This window comes from Monodelphis domestica, chromosome 5 (genome assembly GCF_027887165.1).
Source record: "Monodelphis domestica isolate mMonDom1 chromosome 5, mMonDom1.pri, whole genome shotgun sequence".
Taxonomy (NCBI): Eukaryota; Metazoa; Chordata; class Mammalia; order Didelphimorphia; family Didelphidae; genus Monodelphis; species Monodelphis domestica.
Genome location: NC_077231.1, coordinates 17152000 through 17177926, shown reverse-complemented (window position 1 = coordinate 17177926; position 25927 = coordinate 17152000). Strand labels below are relative to the sequence as shown.

Here is a 25927-nt window from a genome sequence, read left to right as displayed (position 1 = left end):
TATTTAAGGCACGTCACTGGCTCTCTTTGCTCTCTTTCCCTGGAGAGGCGACTCTGGCTGGCAGCATGCTAGGCATTCCGACATCTTGGAGTGGTGGCAGTTATTTGTCTGGGATTGGCGGTGAGTTTGCCCTTGAGCTGATTCAGGTTTGGGCATCTTGGCTGAGCCCTTTTGGAGTTCTGGTTGATTCCTTCCTCCTTCACACTCAAAAACCTTACTTTCTAGATCTCCTAATCTTCCCACCCGGTACTAGCCAGGAGGGAGAACTCCTACTCCTTTTCCTTCTTCTTAAGAACTTAAGAAGTCCTTAATCTCTTCCAGTATATCATTTAAATGACCATAAAATTTCCAGCTGACTTGGGTATTTTATTATTTGAGATTTCCCATGGCGACCAATTAAATTTAGATTTTTAAGTCACAATGCTAAAATTATCCTTACATGGTAAGGATGGTCGTGGTAAGCATGAGGATTTTAAATAGGCCAATTAGCTATGGGTACATCATTTTAAAAAATTTTGTATCCCTTTTATTCCTTTATTTCTAATGATCTTTAATAAATTTCCTTAAACTATAATATTTTTATTATTGTACATTAATTTTAATTTTTCTAAAATTTAGGATGTACTGTATAGACATTCTAATCATAAGCTCTACCAATATTCCACAACCACCTAGTGGAATCCACTTTAATATATCCAGTCATGTAAGGCAAAGTAAATCCAATATCGCCTGTTATACTGGTATCTCATTAATACACCCTGGTATTTTCTTGGTAAATATTTGGGTTATATTCCCCATATTCATATTATTGTAGAGTACCATATTCTCTATTTTCTTTCACTAAATGCAGCCCCTGTCTCTCACTCTGAGAATGCTTCTGACAGTTGAGAGAAAACAGCTCCCCCTGTGGTGCTGAAGAGAAAAACTATCTGTATTTCTCCTAAAATAAACACTATCTCTTTTGTTGGTTGTTGTCCTTTTGTGATTCACCACTTGTTATGGAGAATATTGACCTTTATATTGATTTGGTATTGATATCAAGAGTTGTCAATAGTTGTAGGTAGGCTATTAGGTTTTATGAGAATCCATTGTTAGCAGTTGGATAAAATGGCTGGTCTTGGCAGTTGAAAAAAATCTGCTGGAAACTGATTATACAAAAAAAAAAAAACACCCTATTTATTGTAACTATAAGATGCAGGGGAAGAAAATGAAAGTTACACAAAATGCTAGTTGCACAAAAAAAAATCACAAATAGTGAATAAATACATTTATCCAAACAGATAACAAAGAGAAATCAGAGTTGAGCACCGAGGCTAACTCAAGGGGAAATTTCCTAGAAACAAGCTCCTCTACATATCTGTCATCTCCTAAAGTCTGTTCTCTTTCTCTTAGGATTTTTCTCTAAAAAAAGTTTGGAACCTTTCTTAAAATAAAAAAGAAGAAAGTCTCTTCTCCCAGGTTCTCACATCAACTCTGCTCTTAAACAGCCATACATTTTTGATTAATCATTCTCTCCAGACAGAGAAAGTCTTATGAAAGTGTGCAAAATTTGAACTTCTAATTACACATATCAAACCACAAATATATTACTGACGTAATATATTGTACACCAAAATACTTGAAATCAGCTGAGCATTCACTTAAAAAAAGAGTCTGAATAACTTGGTTTTTAGGCCCAGCTTTTTACTAATTGGCTATATGGCCTTTGGCAAATCATTTTACCTCTGTAGACTTCAGTTTCTTGACCTATAAATTTAAGATATACAATTAAACAGTCCAAAGACCTTTTTTAGCCCAATAACTATAGGCATATTTATGAATCAGCCTTACTGAAAGGAAGAAGAAGACAATTTCCATGTATGATTTTTAGCAGGGAAATATGGGAAGGGAAGAAGTGTACTTCATTTGATATAAAAAATCATTTTGAACATCATAACTTGAAATTTCTATATTCCTAGGTTGTATCCCCATCATGCAAGTGCCCTGAACAACCTTGGAACACTGACCAAAGATACAACAGAAGCAAAGGAGTACTACCAAAGGGCTCTACAGCTAAACCCACAGCATAACCGAGCTCTTTTCAATCTTGGAAATTTACTCAAGTAAGTTGAATAATTTATCAGAAATTAAATGACAATATGAATTTAATGATGCCTTTTATTTTTAGCACAGTTAAATATGTATATACACATACACATACATATGTATGTATTTTATTAATGATTTTAAAATTTATATTAAAATAATTTCTAGATATACCATTCCCTCCTTATACTCCTCCAAAAACAAATTGAATCCTCTCTCAGAACTAAGAAAAACAAGTAGGCAAATGCAACTGATATGGTCATTGAATATAATATTTTGTCTATGCTAATTTTCTACCTTTCTACTGGGAGTAGTGAAGTATGTTGCTTGTTCTCTCGGATGATTTGGTTACTAAAATTACCCAGAATTTGACTTCATTTTAATAGTATGTTCATTGTTCTGTTGGTTCTATTCACTTTATTCTGTATCCCAGTTCATAGAAGTCATCTGATGTTTTTTAAAATTATTGTAAAACAGCATTGGCAAACCTTTTTGAGATTACGTGCCCAAACTACAACGTCAAGCTGCCCCTGTGAGTACCCTCCAGCCCCCTGCCCCACATTATCCCAGGCAGCAGAGGGAGGAAGTTGCATTTGACTAGATGGGCAGAAGGATAGGGCATATGAAAAATGTCCTCAGACACTGTGGAGCAGGGGAACGGAGCAGCCCCCTTGGGCTGCCACACCTTTGCCAACACAATTGTAGAGTAATATCCCAGTATTTTCATATACAGTTTGTCAAGCCATTCCCCAATAGGTTGGATAGCTTTTTTTCTAGTTCTTCATTTAACACTCCTTTAGTTAGAACAGCACAACCTTCTCTTAGAGCTAAATAGTTTAGGTGTCCAAATTTTCAAAACCTCATACAATTTTTAGTGCCCATTGTGGAAACAATTCCCTCATCTTCATGTCCTTATGCCCACCCATCCTTCTGCTTAATCATTGATGATTGAGCTGTTTATATCACTATGCCATTGAAAAAGGGGATTAGATAAAGGAAACGCGCACGTGTGTGTGTATGTGTGTGTGTGTGTGTGTGTGTGTGTCTTCATAGAAGAGAAAAAAAAAAGGATACCCTTAAAAAACATTCCTGTTCTAGGAGGAGAAAGAATCTGTGGTTTTATCTGGGGAAATTTTACATAAGACCATTTTCTCCAAAAAATGGTTGTGACTTGAAAGTTTACATCCCTCCCAGGAGAAGGGATCACAAGTCATAAAGGGCGTTAAGAACTCAGTAGTAGGAGAGATATTAAAAACAGGGAAAGGATAACACTGTCTTAGGAAGGGAGAGGCCATGGTAAGAGGAGGAAATAGAATCAGGCCTCATGACAGAACATGAAGTGATTACCACCAAATAAAACTATTTCCATTCAACATTGCTTTCTTCATGATGTTGCTAAGAGGTGAGCAGATGAGAAAAGCCCATCTCTCCAACTGCCTACTGTACATTTTGAACTAGATGTCACACATGTCCAAAATAGAACTTGATATCTTTCCTCTTGAAATTTCTTTACCTCCTTCTAACTTCCCTGTTACTGTCAAGGCCACTATTATCCTCTCAGTCACCCAGACTTATAACAAAAAGGAATTTCCTCATTAGGATTCTCTGTATTGGTTAAATCACAGGTCCAAATCTTAGCTCTCAAAGTTTTATCTTTCTAAAGTACTTTATTTTTTTAAATGTCTTCATCATCCTCCAACTATTCTGCCTGTGACAAATAGGACAGATGTAATTTACAGATCCAGCTAGTTTGCAGTACCCATATACACAAAAATATTATAAAACATCACTTTGGCTGATAGCAAGGAAGTGGAAAAAAGTAGATATCTGTTGATCAGGAAATGGTTAAAAAACTGTGGTGCATGAATGTGTTGGAATTTTATTGTCCTGTAAGAAATGTTTGTAATGAATACAGAGAAGCATGGAAAGGTATACATAAACTGATGCACAGAGCCAAGAGAACAATATACACAATGACTATAACCTTGTAAGTGGAAAGAACAACCACACTCAAAAAAATCAAAAGTTAATGTAGCAAAAAAATATAAAAATTAATTATGACTCAAATGAAGAGATATGAGAGGACCCACTCCTTCATAGAGGTGGGAGCTCCACAGATATTGCATATTATAAATGCTTTTGTACTTTTCAATGCTATGCTAATATTTTCCTTTTTATTTTCTTCAAAAATTACTATTTGTTATATGGGATGGATCTCTGGGAGGATTCTGGAGAAAACTATGATTTCCTTTTTTGAAAAAGGCACCAATAAAGAATATACAATAAAAAAGGAATAGTAGAGAAGCAAGGGAACTATTTCCTGTTGTGGTGCTTTAGCAAGGGAAATTGTTTCCCCATAGAGCATATTTGCTTGGTTTTGGCCTACAAGGTTTTTTAAAATCTCTTAGAGCTTTAGATGATACCCTAAATGACCCTTCTCTTGGCCTCTTGTTATTTTCCCTTAAGAGTTTAACTCTATTAAATCTAGAACTTAATTTTCATTTATGTTGTTGATTTCCCTCTGCTTGTGGAGCCTCAAGTTCATAATAACTTTTTGTTTATTTTATTTTTTATTATATTTTAAGTTCTGAACTCTCTTACTCCCCCATTCAACATTAGAAAAGGCTACCATTTATATCCACATACAAAAATGTATGTGACTAGTCTGTGTACTTTATCAGTCCTTTCTCTGAAGGTGGACCTTAACAGTTATTCTACAAACAATATTGCTGTTATTATTTACAATATTATTTTCCTTCTGCTTCTTTGGCTCTTTAATATTTCATGAAAGCCTTTTCATATTTTTCTAAAACCAGCCTGCTCAGGGATAAGTTGGTGGCTCAGTGATAGAGAGCCAGACCTGGAGACAGGAGTTCTTGGTTTCAAAGCTGGCATCAGTCACTTCCTAGCTGTGTGACCCTGGGAAAGTCACTTAATTTCTATTTCTGGTCCTTACTGCTCTTCTGTCTTAGAATCAATGGAAGGTATTAGATTGTATATGTGTCTGTATACATACATACATAATGTATATAAAATATATGATGCTCTCTATTATATTAATTATACAAATATATTTATATTTGAAATATACAAATACTTTCATGTAATATATATTTGTATATAAATATACTAATATATTATATAACAATGTCTATGGGTCTTAACACCTTGGCTTTATGCTTCTTTCCTAAGTACAGGCAACCAAACAGTAATCCCCAAATGGACTTTATGAGTCTATTAAAGTCTAGAGCACCCTGGCTTGTAAATTGGTATGAGTTGCTTCTCTATATTCACTATGAAAAGCAAAGGAAAAGAAGGCCACCAGTTGGAAGATGAGCCCAGCCAATGTGGAGTGGGCCTGAAGGAAATTATGTAGGCAGGGTTTGGTCACTAAGTCCATTCCTGTATTATTTCAAACTCTCCTAGGTGGAACATGTGCTTTAGCATCCATGGCTCATAGCTGTCACGAAGTAGGGCTAGGGGAAGGTCACGAGCCTCCTCCTTTCCCTTCCATGGAGAGGCTTGAAAGTCTCTGCTTTGACATTTTGTTGGCTATGCCACTCCACAATTTGATTTGAGGCATTATTTTAAAATTGTTTAGAGGGGAATATTGAGAGTTTGGCTTGGTTGCTCTCTCTCCTCTGCCATTTTGGCTCCAACTTCAAACACTGGTTTAAAAAAATTTTAACTCAGAATTCTAGAATTAGCTATATTGCATAAACTGAGACATTTTTATCTGTGAAATAGCATTGAGATTGCTCCTTATCTCTCTGGATCTTCAGAGTTCATTAGAAAGAGAAAAAAAATGTTAAAGCAGTAATTATGTTACTGACATGTTTTTATGGGAATCACTCCAGCTCCTCATCTGAACATGAGCTGGTTGTTTTGAAATTTACAGAGTGGAATCTTTTGCTTTGCAAGGGAAGTAACCTTTTCACAAGCCTGTATTTTTCCATTCTGGATGCAATAAACATTGCTGAGGCCAGAAGACAAATTTGCACAGGAAGCACTGTGGGTGATAGTTGTGCTTTAATGAGCCTCTGGCTTTGTTTACATTCTCTACATTTTCTTCCCTTGTATAAACATTTCTGAGGCAGAATGGTTAAATAGTCCAGGCTATGTTGCCAACTGGAAGGATTGCCAGTGATTTCCCTTGTTGTGGAAATAATCTGTTCACTCCCTTAGCCTTCATAGTATTTTCCCACTGCAACTAAAATCTGTTCCCTTTAAAAGACTTCGTCATCCTTCTAAACTTCTATACACTTTAGGTAATATTAAATCAGAGTTTGAAATAATACAGGAATGGACTTAGTGACCAAACATTTCAATTAAAAGAATTGGAGAACTGTAGGCATATAGTCAGCTCATACATTTGGAAGAGATTTTAAAGGATGTCCAATTCAATGTTCTCTTTTTATGGATGAGGAAACTAAGGTCTCTGGAAGTAGAATAATTTGCTGAAGGTCACACAGATAGTAAGCATTAAGGTCCTTATTTGAATCCACCCATATTGTCTGACTCCAAGTGTGCAGGGGATATTCATGGAACTGCTTTCCTCCTTTGGTGTCTAACTGGCACATAGCTCTTACCTGTGGCTCCAAGAAATGGTAGCACTTAACACTAGTACAAAACAATGAGACAAAAGAGAAAGACTAGCAAATTCCTTTCTAGTTCAGGACTACACAAGAAGATGGCTAATGGTCTTCTAGACTCTAGGGACAACATATATATAGCGATGCCTTGACTGATCTCTGGTAAACAGAGCTTGACCATATCTATTAGAAATAGAGAGGAAAATAAAAATAGGAAGAATTAATGATCACCTTCTGAAAGAAATGTTGTAGCCAGATTCAGACCTTTAAAATCAAAGAAAATTTAGTGTAATCATTCAGAAAGAAAAAAATTCAAGTTCTAAGAAACCATAGCCAGGAATGCACAAGACTACTATAAATCTGTAATGATTATAATGGACAGAATACTTAGTCATAGTCATTATTAGATTATAATTTTAGACAATGGATTCCTCTTTCTAAAATATATAATATTTTGGATTTTGAAATTGTTTTGAACGCAAAGAAATTCATATGAAATAGTATATAAAATGTCCATAAAGTAAATGTGAGTATGGAGGTCAGGGAAGAGGCTAGGACTGGATATCTTATAGACATCTTAAATTCAAACTTAAACAATAACTTTAATTGACCTCTTTCCCCACAAACTTTTTCCACTTCTGAATTTTCCTATTGCTCTCAAGGGTACCAACATCCTTCCTGTCACCCAGGATGGAAACCTAGATGTCATTCTTGACTCCTAAATGTCCCTTACTCCACTCCAGATCTGTTGCCAAACATGTATGTCACCTTTTCTCTTCTGACACTGTAACCACCTTGGTATAGTCTCTTACCACTTCATCTTAGGCTTGGACTATTTTAATAGCCTACTGGTTGGTCTCCTTGGCTTAAGTCTTTTCCCCACTCCATGCCGTTTTCCACTAACCTATCAATATTATCTTCCTATTTGTAGTTTAGTTGTTTCAATTTTTTAGTGACCCCATTTGAGGTTTTATTGGCAAAGATATTAGAGCGGTTAGCCATTTCTTTCTCCAGCTCATTTGACAGATGAGGAAACTAAGGCAGAGTTAAGTAACTTTGCCAAGGCATACAGCTAATAAGTATCTGAATCCAGATTTGAATTCAGGTCTTCCTGACCCCAAGCCCAGCATTCTATCCACTATGTCACCAGGCTGCTCTTTGGATTCCAGTGCTTTCCCTCTATTGATTATCTTCAATTTAGCCTGTATATTTTTTATTTGTATAGTTATTTGCATGTCATCTCCTCCACTAGACTCTCAGATCCTTGAAATCAAGAATTATCTTTTGCCTTTCTATCCCCAATACTTAGCACAATGCCTGGCACATAGCAAGAGCTTAATAAATACTTATTGACTGACTGACTAAAATATAACCTCTGTATTTATTTATATATATTTATATCTAATTTCTTTTTGCTCTATGAGGAAGATTATTTTTCAGAATGAATAATAAACCTATAGAAAATGGTTATAAAAATAAATATAGCTGTATAATCTTTAACCCTCAAAATCCTCTTTTTTATTAGCAGTGGTTGAATCTAATATTTAAATATTTTTCAGACCCTTTTGAGGAAATAGCAAATAAGAGGGCTTGCACAACAATCCAAGTTCATACTGTATTTTACAAGGAATTTGTCTGTCTCCAAGTGGTTCATTTAATCAGTATATTTCTGAAAATGGCATTAATTCAATTGCCTGAAGTGCCTATACTTTTGTTGTCAAGGGAGCATCTGTTTTCAGTTTATAAAAATGTGCCATGAAATGATAGACAAGAAGTCTAAAAGTTTTTCCAAATTGACAGACTAACAAGTCCTTGATTGTTTGTTGAAAGAAAAATATGGTGTGGATATCTTATATCATCTAATAAGATCCATGAAAATATGACTGATGCAAATATTCTTACTTAACATATGGAGAAATATTCCTGCCATTGCATGAATGAGGATAAAGCCCCTCCCTATAAAGCCACAACTGTTAATCATGGCAACTTGCTCCTTAGGAATGAGATCCAGTTTCTCCTTGGTTATAATACTCAGATGAAATATTCATTGTGGTTTGGAAATAATAGCATCTTTTCTTCCAATATCAAATGATTTGATTGTTTTTCAGAAGGGATTCATGACATTCTTTTCAATGATTATCAAACTGGAAATACTATGTGCTGTTAATTGATTGGCTTGGTTGAGTGGAGTCTACAGACCTATCTATCTATCTGTCATTGGTCTATCTGTCTATCTCTATGTTTATATGTGTGCTTGTGTGTATATAATCTGTATGAACTATGTAGAAACTGTATCTACATGCATAAACAATTGCATTATTTAAATTGGGTAAGTCCAGGTTTGTCTGTAAGATGGCACAAAACAGCCTATTGATTTAATTCCTAACAGATCTTATATATCCTCTAATCTTATTATTGTTTTAGATGAGAAAACTGAGGCTCAAATTAGGTTAAGTGACTTAGTTAAAGTGACAGAAATTCTTGAGCAGAGACAGAATTTGAACCCAGTTCCTTTGACTCCAAATCAAGTCCCCTTTGATTATACCATGCTGCCCTTGCCAAGTTATTTACATGCTTCTTAAATTCACTAATTATAGCATCCAAATAAGTAAATCATTAAAAATTATGAAGAATACTAAAAAAAACATTTTAAGACTGTCGGCATGAATGAATCATTCATTCTCATTGCTGATAAATATCATGATGTTCCATTTGGAATTCCTCTAACATGGCTTTCTGAGCCTTCGCCTTTGCTTTAAAAAAAATTTTTTTTTTAGTTTCCAAATCCTCAAAAGGCTTTCTTATGTTAACTGAAAGAGAAGTAAGAAATTGCCATTAGTTTATTACTGCCTAAACATTCATCTTCATATGTACCTCCTCCCATGAGATGTATGGTACAGCTTTGCTTATCAATATTTGTATTGCTTTCACTTCTTATTTATTTTACCCAAGAATGGACATACATCATTTAGTAAATGGATAGCAAGTCTAATATAATGCCTTCTCTATGTTGTTTAGCTTATTCTGAAAGCTTCCAAAGTGTAGTAAATACCTTCACTTTTTTTAACTACTGGCACATGGCACATGCTTCACAAACCAACAGCTGGGTGGTACAGTGGATAGAGCACAGGTCTTGGAGTTAGGGGAATCTGACTTCAAATCCTACCTCATATACTCTCTGTACAACCCTTGTGTATTAACATCAATGCCTTGGCTTTTTCATTTATAAAATGGGAATAATAGCGGCTATCTTACATAGATGTTAAATGAGTTGACATATGTTGTGTTATTGTAAAGCATTATATAAATTCTACCTATTATTGGAAAAGGCTTTGGGTGGTTATTATGCAAAAAATCCATTCTAGTTTTCTGAAGGAGTAGAAATTCATTCTTATATAGAACCCAAATCTGCTGAGGACAGCCTTTATTTCTCATGAGTTTTTCTCAGAGATTAAGTGTTCTATAAAATGGCATTTCTTGCTGCATTTACACATGGGATATATAAGAGCTTAGGAAACACCTTAGATCTCCTTGCCAAGAAGACTGAGATGGCACAAAAGGAGAACGCTGGTTTAGAATTCATTCATGAAATATTTGTAAGAAGATGATTGAATGTCACACAGCTTGGAATGAAAGCCAACTCAGCCAAATGTTCTCAAAATCTATATACTGAAACTGGAAGGAGGTTAACAAATGCAGAGTGTATTCGATTTTTCAACATTAATATAGCTAAGTCAAATAACCATGCATTTTGTTAAATACATACTATGTGCCAGATGCTGCTAAGTTCTCTGTGGTAGTTAAGAAGACAAAATTGAGAAGGGTGACTGGACCCTTTCTAAAGCTTAACATGTTTAATGGATCTAAGAGAAAACAATTTAGAAGGAATGAGTCAAAATTGTAGAGATAGATTTAGGCTATTGTAAGGAAAAAATCCCTAGTAATTAGAGATATTCCAAAGTGGAATGGTTTCCCTCAGGAAGGATTAGGTTCACCTTTACTAGAGATCCTTAAGCAAAAGTGAGACGAGTACTTGTTTGGAAGGTTATAAAGGGAATTCTTGGTTAAGTACAGGGTGAACTAAATAAACTTTGAGGGGCTTTCCCCTCTGAGATTCTGTGAATCTGGCCAATCTGTAGAAGTCTGATGAAAGTGACAAGGAGATTCAAAGGAATGCAGTGACTGACGTCAGCATCTACTGACCCCAAAACTTACGTTCTTATAAAATCTCTGTGACAATACACTAAGAATATGTTATAATAGAAGCTAATAGTATTCCAACTATCAGCATAGATCTCATTTGTTCCTTACAACAACCCTGTGAAATAGGAGTTCCTGGAGGACAGAGACTTTTTTGCCTATATATACATATATATAAATGACATTGTGCTAAGAAAACAATGTTAGCACATAGTATATAAATGCTTGTGGACTAACAAAAAAAAAATCATAGTTTAAATGTCTTAGAAAGGAATGTAAACATACAAAGAAAAACTAACGTCTCCATACTGGTTGCCATTCAAATAGCCTAGAAGGGAAGATGGAAATGGAAAATAAATGACCAGTCCAATAACAGGAAGTAGTGCCTCCCGCCCTTGAACTCTATCTGTGTGGAAGAAGAGTCAAACAAAATTATTGTGACATTTTTTGTACATCTTCTCCTGGCCTATCATTGTTTTATGCTCGGGCCTTTGCACACTCATTCATTGAATCATCAAAGCTTCTTACTACCACACCTTTGTACAAAGTCAAAAGGCATTCTGTTGATCTGACTAACTAGGCAAGACAGCTCTACCTGCTGCTACCTACGTGGCTATCCCACCTCTGTGCCAGGATGCCTCTCAAGCTTTTCCCTCCCAAAATCCTGTTCCATTTCTAAGACAGAGTCTGACAGTTGGGAACAAGAGGAATAGTGGGTAAGTTCCCACTCTTTGGACCAGGAAGCAGAGCTTGTAGTTTCCACAAAGCTTTCATGTTCCCTATGAATAAGACCAAAAGCAGTTCTATTCTGCCCTGTAGCTATAAAGTTTGAATTCCATAAGCAAACTGGAAATCTGAAAGTATGTTAGACGTTGGGGCAGCTAATAGAGCAACAGGTCTAGTCAGGATGGATAAATCTGGCTTCATATACTGCATGGCTGTAGGACCCTGGAGAAGTCACCCCAGTTATCTTGCCTTTCCTGTTCTACCTTTGAATTGATTCTAAGACAGAAAGTAAGGGTTAAAAATTTTATCTATTAAAAGAAAAGTATATAGGATGTTTCAAAAGTCTTAGTGCACTTTAAAGCTTCAATAGCTGGAAACATCAAGGTGTTAAATAGGAAGGATGATTATCCTAGCATCCCAGATAATTGACATACATCAACAATACAGACAGTCACTCAACAAGAATTTACCAAGCTCCTAATATGATCCAGGTCTTGGGGCAGGTGCTGAGAATACAAATGACAAAATTAAATCAATACCTACAATACCTTGTAGTTTACATGGTTTATGTATGTGTGTGTTATAACTTGGTTGCTTCCTATCTCTCCTGTCTTCTTACCCATTACTCTCATCCAAATATACTGCAACAAGCAACGCTAGTTTCCTTGCTGTTCCTCACTCAAGATACTCTATCTCCTGATGGCTGCCATTTTCACTGGCTGTCACTCATGCCTAGAATGCTTTCCCTCCTCATCCCTACTTCCTAGCTTCCCTCATGTCCTCCAAGACCCAACTGAAATTCTGCTTTATACAGGAAGTCATGACTGATTTCCCCCAGGGATTCTGCTTCCTTTTATCCCTCTGTTGACCTCTCTGCAGTCACCCTCTTATTCTTTTACTCATTTCTTTCTTCACTCATTCACTGTTCTCTTCTGATTCAACTACCTGTTGGTTGTTTTATCACTTTTCTTTGCTGGCTCTTCATCTAGGTCATCTAGGTCAAACCCTCTAAAAGAGGGTGACTCTCAGGACTATGTATTGGGCTCTATTCTTCACTCTGTACAATCTCATTGTGTTATCAATTCTATGAATTCAGTTATCATGACAGATCCCTGCATCTATTTGTCCATCTCTAATCTCTCTCCGGACCTCAACCTTGCAACCTTGCATCTCAAATTGGATGTCCCAGAGACATCTAAACTCATTATCTCCCCCAGCCCACCCCCACAAAACCTTCCCTCATCCTAATCTGATCACTTCAAGTCTTCCAGTAGCCTCCACTTTTGCTGGCTGAAGATGTATGTAGTCATACTGGGCAGCTATTGTACTGTTTGCTTATGCTGATTCCAGCTGTGCTTGGGGTCCCCTTTCCTATTGTCTATGAAATTCTTGTTTACTTTTTGTACAAAAGAATGTGGAAGAAGTTCTTGTAGTTTCTCACTTTGTTTCTTGATTATCATTTGCTCTAACATGATTTTTAGATTTTTTTCTGGAATAGGTATTCAGGCTCTTTTCCTCATTTCAAACAACTAATATGGGCAGTGTTGTTTTTTTTTTCTGTGAAAGTCTATGGAGCTAAGTTTACATCACTATTTTCTTTTCCCTTCTTTTTATAAATTCTTACCTTCTGTCTTACAATTGATACTGAGTATTGGTTCCATGGCAGGAGAGAGGTAAGAGCTATGCAATGGGGGTTAAGTGACTTGCCTAGGGTCACACAGCTAGGAAGTGTCTAGAGCCATATTTGAAACCAGGATGTCCCATATCTAAGCCTGGTTCCATATCCACTGAGCCACTTGGCTGCCCTCATCATTATTTTCCTTCAGCTCATGAGAAAGTACAAATAAATTTCCTGTGCACAACAGGTGGTTGTATTGTTGTTGCTTTGTCATTTCAGTCATTCTGACTTTCTGTGAATCCATCCATTGTTTTCTTTTTTTTGGCAAAGATACTAGAATGGTTTACCATTTACTTCTCCAGTTCATTTTACAGATGATGAATTGAGCCAAATCGGGTTTAATGGTTTTTCCAGAGCCATAAAGCGAGTATTTGAGGCCAGATTTTGAACTCACAAAAATAAGTCTTTTTGATTCCAGACTTCATCCACCGTGCCATCTAAATGCCCTTATGGTTGTGGTAAACTATTTAATTTATAATGTTACCATATGTTTACTTAGAGAATCCTAGAAAATCAACTAAAAAGCTAGTGGAAATCAATCAATAACTAGCAAAGTTGCAGGATACAACATAAACCCACATAAATCATCTGCAATTTTTATATTTACAACAAAAATCAGCATCAAGAATTAGGAAGAGAAATTCCACTTAAAATAACCCTAGGTAATATAAAATATTTGGGAATCTATCTGCCTAGACAAACACAGGAATTACATGAACACAATTACAAAACACTTTCCACATAAATAAAACTAGATCTAAACAATTGGAAAAACATTAATTGTTCTGGGGCAACTGGGTAGCTCAGTGGATTGAGAACCAGGCCTAGAGATGGAAAGTCCTAGGTCCAAATCTGGCCTCAGACACTTCCTAGCTATATGACCCTGGGCAAGTCACTTAATGCCCATTGCCTAGCCCTTATTGCTCTTCTGCCTTAGAACCAATACACAGTATTGATTCTAAGATGGAAGGTAAGGGTTTTTTAAAAAATTAATTACTTGTGGGTAGAACAAGCTAAAATAATAAAAATGACAATCCTACCTAAATTAATTACTTATTCAGAGCCATACCTATCCAACTACCAAAAACTATTTTAGAAAATTAGGAAAAATAATAAAATTCATTTGGAAGAAAAAAGATCAAGAATTTCAAGGTAACTATTGAAAAAATGGAAAGAATGGAGGCCTACCAGTATCAGATCTTAAAATGTACTATAAAGCAGTGAACATCAAAACAGTCTGGTACTGGCTAAGAGAAAGAAGGATGAATCAGTCTAATAGGCTTAAGGGAAATAACCTCAGCAGTCTTGTGTTTGATAAACCCAAATATCCCAGCTTTTAGGATAAGAACACACTATTTGACAAAAACTGCTGGGAAAATTTGGAAAGAGTATGGCAAAAATTAGGTTTAGATCAATTTCTCATGCCCCATACCAAGATAAAGCCAAAATGGGTATATGATTTAAACATAAAGAATGATATAAGTAAATTTGGTGGACATGGAATAATATACCTATCATAAAGGGTGAAGGAAAGGCTTTAAGATCAAGCAAGAAACAGAGAATATTAAAAGATATAAAATGAATAATTTTCATTATATTACATTTAAAAGGTTTTATATAAACAAAACCAATGAAACCAAAGTTAGAAGGAATACATCAAACTGGGGGAAAATTTTTATAGCAAAATTCTCTGACAAAGGTCTAATTTGTCACACATACAAAGAATTAAGACATATATATAAGAAATCAAATCATTTCCCAATTGACAATTGGTTAAGGGATATGAATAGGCAGTTTTCAGAGGAAGAAAACAGAACTATCAATCATTATATGAAAAAATGTTCTAAATCCCTCTTGATTAGAGAAATTCAAATCAAAACAACTCTGAGGTACCACTTTACACTGAGCAGAGTGGCCAATATGACAATAAAGGAAAGTAATAAATATTGGAGGGGATGTGGCAAAATTGGGACACAAGTGCATTGCTGATGGAGTTATGTATTAATCCAACCATTCCGGAAGGCAATTTCAAATCATACCCAAAGCGCTTTAAAAAATGCATATCCTTTGATCCAATGCAACCAAAATTAGAAGGGAAGCAACAAATTGGGAAAAAAATCTTTACAACAGAAATCTCTGACAAAGGTCTAATTATTCAAATTTATAAGAAGCTAAATCAATTGTCAAAAAAAAATCAAGCCATTCTCCAATTGATAAATGGACAAGGGACATAAATAGGCAATTTGATAAAGAAATCAAAACTATTAATGAGCACATGAAAAAGTGTTCCAAATCTCTTTTAATCAGAGAAATGCAAATCAAAACAACTCTAAGGTATCACCTCACACCTAGCAGATTGGCTAACATGACAGCAAAGGAAAATAATGAATGTTGGAGGGATTGTGGCAAAATTGGGACATTAATGCATTGCTGGTGTAATGATTAAAATTTTAGGCTTCTGGAAAGGTTATGAGCACTGTAATGGTTACAAATGTGGCTACAGGATTTATGTAATATTGAACAATGGCCGCCAAGGAATTTACTTATGAAATTCCTAAAATGAAACACTCAAGTCAGAATGGAGTTTATGGAGGTTTAATCACACTGGGAGTATGGAAAGGAGAGGGAGAGAAGGAGAGAAGAGAAAAGGGAAAGGGGCTACTCAACCTCTGACCAAGGCAGAGGGAGTTTTAGGCCCAAAGGGCCAAGGTGGAAAGAATCAGTCCTTAACTCACGTGACCGATCTGAAGGAAAGCTGTCTGCGGGCGTCCTCCCTGTCCAAGTTCCTAACACCAACTCCCGTCTCGCTCTCTCCACAGGAAGTGAGCGAATTCCAGAGGCTGTTCCCTACCTCACTTCCTGTGTCTCACAAAATCCAATGGTTGGCTCTAGCTTGGCCTAGGACAGCCCAGGTGGGCAGTTAGTTATTTCTGATTTGTCATTGACTAGCACATGCCCGTGTAGTGTGGGTGTGCACAATTTTTTTTTTGGTGCTAGACCAAGATGGAGACTTTTAAAATTCACAATCCCCCCTCACTCTCCCCGTTTCCCCTAAATTTTAATCTTTACACTGGTGGAGTTGTGAATTGATCCAACCATTCCAAATGGCAATTTGAAACTATACTCAAAGGGTGCTAAAAGACTGCCTGCCCTTTAATCCACTGCCCTTTAATCCACTGGGTTTATACCCCAAATAGATCATAAGGAAAAAGATTTGTACAAAAATATTTATAGCTGTCCTCTTTGTGGTGGCAAAAAAAAAAATGGATAATGAGGGGATACCCTCCAATTGGTTTGTATTCCAGAGAGATGAAAAAAATGGGAAAGGTTCTGTTTGTACAAAAATATTTATAGCTGCACTTTTTGTGGTGGCAAGAAATTAGAAAATAAGGGGATGTCCCTCAATTGAGGAATGACTGAACAAATTGTGAACTGATGTGGAGTGCAGAACCAGGAGAACATTATACACAATTACTAAAACATTGTGGGATAATCAAATGTAATAGACTTAGCTACTAAAAGCAATGCAATGATCTGGGACAACTCTGAGGAACTTATAAAAAAGAACACTATTTACATCTAGAGAAAGAACTGTGGGAGTAGAAATTCAGAAGAAAACATATGATCTATCATTTGGTTATATGGCTATATGATTTGGGGTTTGGGTTTTTAAAGATGACTCTATTACAAAAATAAATAATGTGAAAATGGGATTTGAGTGATAATATATGTATAACCCAGGGAAATTGCTTGTCAACTCCAGGAGGGGTGTGGGAAGAGAGGAGGGAGACAACAAGAATCATGTAACCATGGAAAAAAATTAAAATTAAAAATTAATGTTATGATCATTCTCTTTAGCTATACTAAAAATAGGTGAGTTGTTCTTTCTCTCAACAACTTGTTGTGATGTAACTTTTCCATCTTTCTTTGAACGTTTGTATCTTTTAGATCCTAACCTCAGCAAAACTCATTCTCCCTTGGCAAAGAATTTGAGCAGCATACCATCATTTAATTGTCAGAGCTCTTTTTAGATGAAGTCGCTGTTGGCAGGCTGCTTTCAGCCTCTCAACAAGTTGCTGTACTGCTTGTGAATGCATTCTTTCCCTTTTCTGAAACTCTGAAGCACAGAGTGGATATGTATAGCTATTAACAAAACATTAGCAAATATAGGGTGAACCTATGCTATCATTCCTGGTGGAGTAGTCCATATGTGGAAATGCCGCTTGTTGCATCTACTTAGACTTTTGCTCTAGTCTCAAAGTTCCTAACACAGTTTGCAATGTATGATTGAAACTTGAATGTTTAATCATTTTCCTCAGCCTTTTTATTCCTTTCCAGATCAGCATTTCTTTGAATAGCTTTCTTTCATAGTTATGATCCTAAAAGGTAATCTAAATAATGAAAAATATGTCTCCCATGTCCCTTTTACAATTATGGAAGTTCTCTGACTGCTCATTGGATAATACTGAATATTTGATAAAATGATCATTTACCTTTATGATATGACTTATGTCCTTACTCTTTCCTTCCTGATAGAAAAATCAGTGTAGACAAGTTTTAAAGGTTCACTAGGCTTGCATTCTCCAATTATACAGCATCATGTATTAGCACTTTAAAAAAAAAACATTGGGCACAAGTCTCACATTTATTAGCTACATCTGCTGCCATTCTGGGGTAGTAAATCTGTTACTAGTTCTGGTGTTCTTGACCATATGTCCAAAATCATTATGTAGTACTTCCATAGCCAAAGAATTATGTTAGCCGCCTAGCACCACTTTTCCTAGTAATATGAGTGGCAACAGCTTTTGTATTGTCTTTTGAATTGCTTATATATCTATTGTAGTCGAGGCATTGCCATAAAGGCAGGGCCGTAAAGGCAGAGCCGTAAGGTTTAAAGCCTCCTCTTCTCCCTGCTTGGGCTGCATAGTCAAGGTCGTGGGTTGAACTGTGTACGACCTGCCCAGCTGCATGCAAAGTTGGAATAGTCAGCAGAGGGAGGATTGATAAGGTTTGTGAGAAATTGTGAGAGATTGTGGGAAACTTGCTTCTCTGTCTTTGTTTGGAATCCTCTCAGTTCTTCTTTGTGCCTGGCAGGTAACGTCATGAATTCCTATGAATCTGCCCAATTATTGGTTCCTGCTGTTGCTGGGCGGTAACATCATATCTTCCTGTGTGTCTTAACCTATATATGCTTTGTGTGAACCCAATAAAGCTTTGTCGCTATCCATTTTCATATAGCATCCATTCGTTACTCTTCATTTCGTTACCACGAGTAAGGTCACACAGGGCTGGCCGACCCTGGCGCTGAGCCTTACAATCTATCTACCTTTGTTTCAATAGTCAAATGTCTACTAAGAAACAGACCTTGAATCTTTCATCATTACTTTATTGCTTCTTGTTTTATGTCACTTGTCAGTTCTCGATACCAGTCACCCACAGAAAACTGTGCCAAAGAAGGCTGGTTCAGTGAAACAAGATTTATCTATACAGTTGATATGTTATCTTGTGGCAGTCCAAAGCTCTCAGCTACACTTCCACTTCTTTTTGGCCCACCCTTCTGGGCACTAAATATAGCCTTAATTCCTTCCATAAATATGAATATAGTTTCAAAGTCATGTGGCCTTAAGGACAGAGCACCTACATGGACATTAGTTTTCCTTATCTACTAATATAGGTTGAATTCATAAGATTTTTGAATTGAGGGGGAAATTCACTTCAAAACCAAGGATTTAAGTTTTTGTATGAAATAGCAAGTCTCGCCATCCCAAAATTCTCTGCTTTAAGTTTCTTGTTGAAATGTCTTAAACATGAAAGTAAAAATTTGGGGAAAAAAACAAAATTCCAAAAACTACTCTCACTCAAATATCTAGAATAGACAATAGATATGGGAGAAAGATTAAACAGGGGGAAAATCCCCCACCCACACACTTCATGGACAGAGTGGGAAAGGAGGCATCGTGGCTTCAGTTTTGTGTGTTCCAACTGCCCCACAGCTAATTATCATTGTATACTTGCACTCTCCCTCCCCTCTACAAACACCTTCCTGGGATCCTATAGGAAGCAGCTCTTGTGATTTGTGCTGTTATGACTCTACCACAAACATACTCATGATTGTTCCTCAAATGTCTCCCTTTCAGAAGCCTATTCAAGTTCATAGGCAGGATCCAGAACATCAAAACGTTGGAAATGCTCAATAAATCACCCTATCCTCAACTAGCAAATATGTTCCCCAACTCCTCAAAGTTTCCATTATGGAAAGTCTGAAAATGAGCATTATGGATTTGTGGATTTATTTAAATATATGCATGTTGTTTCCCCCAAGCAGAATATAAATTCTTTAAAGGGAGGGACTATTTGATTTTAGGCTTTGTTTCTCTAGTGGCTAGCACACTGGCACCTAGTGAACTCTTAAGAAATACTCATTGAATTGAATTAGAGTATGCTGGAAGCCAAACAGTCCACGTGGAAACCAGGGACTGACTGCAAAGCAGCTCCCAGGAAGGATGGAAACACCCACTGAAACTCCCCTAAGTGACTTTCATTATTAACATCCCCTTATTATTGGAATTGCTATGATTATTATTCTTACTTAGTCCCAGGAAAAATAGATGAGAGCAACATGCTTGCAGGGTTAATACAGGTGTCCCATTCTGTCCCCCCAGGATATTACCAGGAGAGCCCACTTACAAAATTAAACCTAAGGATTCTTATATACCCACTTAGATAGGACCCTCTTTTCTAGGCATAAAAACTTCTGGCAAATCTGTGCTCTGAATTCCCTAACCTATATCTGGGTCATGTTGATTCTATCCTCTGATCCTGCACTTGGCAACAATGTTTAGGTTCCATGGAAACATGTATGTTGAGAATGAAACTGCCAAGTAGATGTGCGATCATGAGGGTATGAAATAAAGCCAGGCCTCAGCCAAAGTGGAGCAGTTTATCCTGTGCTGCAGGTTGAATGCGAAAGCTGTGTCCCATTCATCATTTCGCCAATACCATCCCACCCCATTCCCTATGGGAGGCTGGCCCACCCCACAGCAGGAGTAGCCATTGTAATTCATAGATTTTCTATATGTTCACATATATAATTTTATATATTTAATGTTATATATAACTATATTTAAATAATATACTTTATATATCCATATTTAACATATGCATGTATAAAGATATACATAAATATAAAGATACAATTCATGTATAAATTATACATTTATTTTATTTATATAAATGTATATAAATATATTATAAAATAATTTCCATGCTAGTCCATCTTTTCTTCCTCTTCTGCCCAAGTAGCTATTCCTCTAATCTAGCAGTCAATCAAGCAGCAAGCATTTTTAAAAAATTTTATTTAATGGATTATTTAAGAAAAATTTTCCATGGTTACATGAATCATGTTCTTTCCCTCCCTTCCTCCCACCCTACACCCATAGCCAATGAGCAATTCCACTGGATTTTACATGTGTCATTGATCCAGACCTATTTCCATATTATTGATATTTGTATTAGGGTGATCATTTAGAATCTACATTCCCAATCCTATCCCCATCGACCCATGTGATGAAGCAGTTGTTTTTCTTCTGTGTTTTCCACTCTCACAGTTCTTTTTCTGGATGTAGATAGCATTCTTTCTCATAAGTCCCTCAGAATTGTCCTAGATCATTGCATTGCTGCTAGTAGAGAAGTTCACTGATGGCAAGCATTTATTAAGCACATACTTCATGTCAGGGATTATGCTAAATATTAAATATTATTAATGCTAAATTATAAAATTAAATACCAAATTATTAAAAATATGAAGGCAAAAATGAAATTGTTCCTGCTCTCAAGGAATTAATCTAAGTGGAGGAGGTAGTATGACATAATATATACATTTTTGTTACATACTACATGACTTTATTTTATCTGAACTCAATGAATGTGAATTCTGCCACACTTGATTGGCAATGAAAAAAATAGAAAAATATGTAAAATAAATTCAATTTATGTGCTAAATTCACACTATTTTCACAAGCAGCATATAGCCTCGCAGCAGTTGACCCAATCACAGTTATACATTACATTGTCTTGCACCAAACATTAGTTCCTTCTTTGGTCTTTGCCTGGAGTGATGTAAAAAATAGACTCGAATACAGGACTACAATCCCCATGAGCCTTTGCTCCACTTCCCCAGAATGCCTTGTAATCTCACCTGGGCTGAGATCGAGAAGATATTTAAGGAAAGGCTTTTGAAGGGCTCGGCCCTTTTGGACTTCCGTTTTTGGAGCAGAGGCGTCTCTTCCGTGATGTGAGGTTATTTTGTCTAGGCCTCTGGCCTAGGCACATGTTTCTTACTTGTATATTCTTAATCTTTAACCTTTAATAAACCTCTAAAAAATATATATTCCTTGCAGAGAGAAACTAATTTCTACCTGCCTCAGTCTCCCCATCTCCCCTAAATTTTAATCTTTACAGTTCTCCCTTGTAAGAAGCTGTGTCCAAGCCAGAGCTGGGCTTCTCTTTGTTTTATTAACACTTATTTAGTTATTAAAAATGGAGTAGTTATGCTGGTAGCTCTGATAAGCCTAAGAAAAGCCATAAAGTGTCCAGGTAGGTTCATATAAGAAATACTTATTAAATAATGAGTTTTGCTATTATGCACAATTTTCAACTTATGCACAAGATCTTAGAACATATTGATCATATTAAATGAAGTCCTACAGTATATACAAAATAGACACAAACTAAGCATCATGAAATGATTTATGCAGAAAATGATATGAGCTAAAGGAGACTAGGGCATCAAACAGTCAAAAGAGAGGGGAGAATTCTTTCCAGACAGGTGTCACAGGTGGTACAAAAGCATGTGTGAGGTGCAGTAAGCAGGCCACATTTGCTGAATTGTGTACAAAGCAGAATAATGCATAAGGCTAAAAAGGTACATTGAGGAGAGATTGTGAAGGACTTTAAATGCCAAACAGAGTATCTTATATTTGAACCTGGAAATAATAGGGGGCCAATAGGGAGCCACTTAAGTGGGACAGTGACATGGTCAGACATGGACTTTAGGAATATTACTCTAGCACTCAGCTTATAATAAAGATTTTTTTTAAGCGAGAGAAAAGGCAGTTCATCAAAACTACCACATTAGCTAATTCTGAGAGCACCTGTAACATTCCACCTCCATTCTCCACCACCTTGGCAAAAATAAGAATGCAATGAAGGGAGGGTAAATACATTTTATCATTTGTTCTGCAGGTCCACACTTCTCAGTATTTAGTTTCATTTTTGTTATTTGCATTGCTGAGGCCATTGTTTTATATTGCTTTCTTTGTTATGCTTACTTTACTTTTTATAATTTCATATAATCTTTCCTATTTTATTCATATTTTTCATAACCATAATTCCTTGTATACCACCATATGTTGAACCATTTTCTGATCAGTGGCAATGGATTTTTAAAAGTTTTATTATGTCTCATTTTTTGCACCACAGACATTTCTCAACACATAACATATCCCCCCACAATCCTCCAATATTACAAAACCAGTAAAGAAAAATAAAACATTACAGTGACTATATAACTGCACATGTAATATTCAGCCCCTGTAGTCTCCAACATCTCTACTAAAAGATAATATATTTTATCATTCCTGGAATGGTGATTTCTAATAAATCCAAATAAACTGTTAAGAGCTTTAATAGTGATATTAAACACCTAGAATCACACTCAAAATAAAATTGGTAGTTGCTACAGACTTCTGGACAAAAAGGCTATATGCCCTTTGTAATGCCTGCCACTTTATTAATTTACTGACCCCACAGCCTTCTGTATTTCCTAAATGTGATCATCAAAATGTGGTCTATTTCTGCCAACAGGAGAGCCCAGGGCAAATTATGCCATTTGAAATTTCGTAGTCTTCTCTGGGAGCCGTTGGATAGTAATTTATGCTGCAATTCTTGCCTGCTCAACTAAATATTGAGCTAACATTTCTAGTCATTATTGAAAGCCAATAAAAAGTATTGGACTAGACTTGCCAATTTCTTGCAATCTGGGTCTCCCTCCCAATTCCCCCGGCTCTATGTAGTTCTATAATTTCATATCTTTTACATAAAGTTCAATGACTGTTGCTATCAGAATTGGGAAAAAATGCCCTAAGCAAATCGTGTGTCTACTCTTGGGGTCCCAGACTAGAATGCCATCGCTAAGAGGATGAGGAAACAGAATCTCAGGGTTCTGAAAGGATTTGATCTAACCTTCTTATGAAACATGTTTCCCCACTATGTCTAGGTGGTCAGTCTGGAGAACCAACACTTCCCTCAGAATGAGGACCTGGAGTCTAAAGATTGCTTCTATCACTTATTAATTAATAAACATCTATGGAGTGCCCATTGTGTGCTGGGTACTACGCTAGGGGATGGGAACGCGAAACCCAATCTAAAGCCACCCTCGTGATATACAGTGTGTGCACCAAGTAATTTCAGAGGACTTCAGTAGCTGTTACTGTTTCATTGGTTTTGTATGGGTAGCAAATGTGGCATTTTAGAAGGATGGTTGGAAAGGAATGTTTATCACTATCTCTTTACTACGCTTCTTTGTTTGTCATTTGTGACCATCACAGCGCCATATATACCACTCTGGTCCTCCAGCAGAAGGTTAACTAGATGGGAGGCATAAAGAGTCTTAGCCTGCTAGGACAGGGGAGAAGGGGAGCTGGTATAGAAATGGAGTCAGAACCGTATGGTATAATGATAATAAAAAATAACTAGCATTTACATAGTCCCTACTATGTTCCAGGCACTGCGCTAAGCACTTCACAAGTACTATCTCATATGCTATCCCCATTTTACAGTTGAGGAACTGAGCCAAACAGAGGTTAAATGACACCACTAGTGAAATCCAATCTCCCTGATTCCAGACGCAGCACTGTATCCACTAAGCCTCCTTGCTGCCTTCATCTTAGCTCTAAAGAGATGCCTTCCTCTTCAGGAAGATCATTTTCTACGGTGACTACCATGAGAACATTTTAGAACATTGAACTTTGAAGATAGGTGTTTTTTAAAATCTTGTATTAGTAAAGTTGGTCATAAGTGCCTTTTATATTTTCATAGTATATTGCTATTTAAACCTTGAATTGCTTTAGGCTTAGCCTACCAGAATGAGATCAGAAATGGCTTCTCTTTTTTTTTTTTCCGGAAAGGAGTTGGGCCTCCTAAGTAAAAGGTGGAATAGCCTTCAGAGCCTTCCAAGGAGGGAACTGTCATGGCCATACCTTAGGGATAACACTTTGTATAGATGCAGGATATATAGGAGAAGGGAGAGACATGAGGCAAGAAGGCCCACCAAGAGGTTATTGCAATTGGAAAGACAAGTTTCTCAAATAGAAGGATAATTGTGAATGGAGGGGAGCTCGATGCAACAGAAATTGACCATTGATTAGAAAATGATTCACATGGTTGTATTGCATTTCCATTAGCCTGATAAATGTGATTTAAAAAAAAAAACAGAAGCATTCAGTGTTTGAGGGGTGTAAGAATAAAAATGAATTAATGCTCCAAGTATTTAAATTTATAGGATTTTAACAATAACAAAGTGAGAGAGAAAGGGCTTAATTCAGCCAAGTGAGCAGAGCACAGTGCCAAAGACCCACACCTGCAATGCTTTACCAGAGCAAAAGCCTCAAATACTCACAGCTGTGTGTTTCAGCAAAATTTAAATCCCAAACGCCCTGGGGTAAAGAGAGCACATAACTTAAAAGGATGCTGGGTAAATGTGGTTCAGCTGTGTCAAATTTCTATTTGCACAGGGGCTATGGAAGGGCAGATACTATGCTATACTGTGATTTGATGCAACCATTTTAGAAAACAATTTGAAATTATGCAAATTTTTTTAAATTTTTCATTAAAATCATCAAATTCCATATTCTTCAACCCAGTTATTCCATTATTGAACATCTAGCTCAGGGAGTTTAATGACAGAAAGAAAGTATGTGGAAAACAAAATAATCATAACAGTACTCTTTGTAATAGCAAAAAAAAAATTCCCTAGACATAAAAGGGGTTCCCATAAATTACAGATTAGTTGAACAAATTATGGTATATTAATATAATGGCACATTATTGTGCTTTTAAGAAACAACAAAGTAATTCAGAAAAACATGAGAAAACATATATTAAGAAATGCTCAGTGAAGCAGAACCAAGAAAACAATATTCTCCAAAACTAAATAGCAACTAAATAATGATAAACTATAATTTTTTTTAATGACAGAAGTCTTAGAATTGATACTTAGTATTGATTCCAAGACAGAAGAGCAGTAAGGGCTAGGCATTTGGGGTTAAGTGACTTATCCATGATCATACAGCTAAAAAGTGACTGAGGCCAGATTTGAGCCCAAATCCTCCTGACTCCATGCTTGTCTCTCTCTCTCTCCACTGAGTTATCTAGGTGCCCCATGATGAATTCATAATTAATTATTAATTAATATTTTTAATTAATTAATTATTAATTAATTAATAATCCCAGCCTGGAAAACTAAGAGAGAAATTTATTTCCCTTTTCTAAGTCTAAAACATAGAGATGATGGATAAAGAATACAATTACATACTGGAAAATAGGGTCACTATATTGGACAGGTTTGCTTCAGTGGTTGTTCCTTGTT

At 36.2% G+C, this 25927-nt stretch overlaps 1 protein-coding gene across 3 annotated transcripts in view; it reads left to right on the top strand.

Annotated features, from left to right (window-relative positions):
* Nucleotides 1–25927, top strand: part of TMTC1 (transmembrane O-mannosyltransferase targeting cadherins 1) — a 291956-nt gene that overhangs the window by 233210 nt on the left and 32819 nt on the right. For all 3 annotated transcript variants that reach the window (XM_056797671.1, XM_007502836.3, XM_007502837.3), the window contains one exon: nt 1959–2102. In XM_056797671.1, the coding sequence (XP_056653649.1) occupies nt 1959–2102 (144 nt within the window). The remainder of the gene's footprint in view (nt 1–1958; nt 2103–25927) is intronic.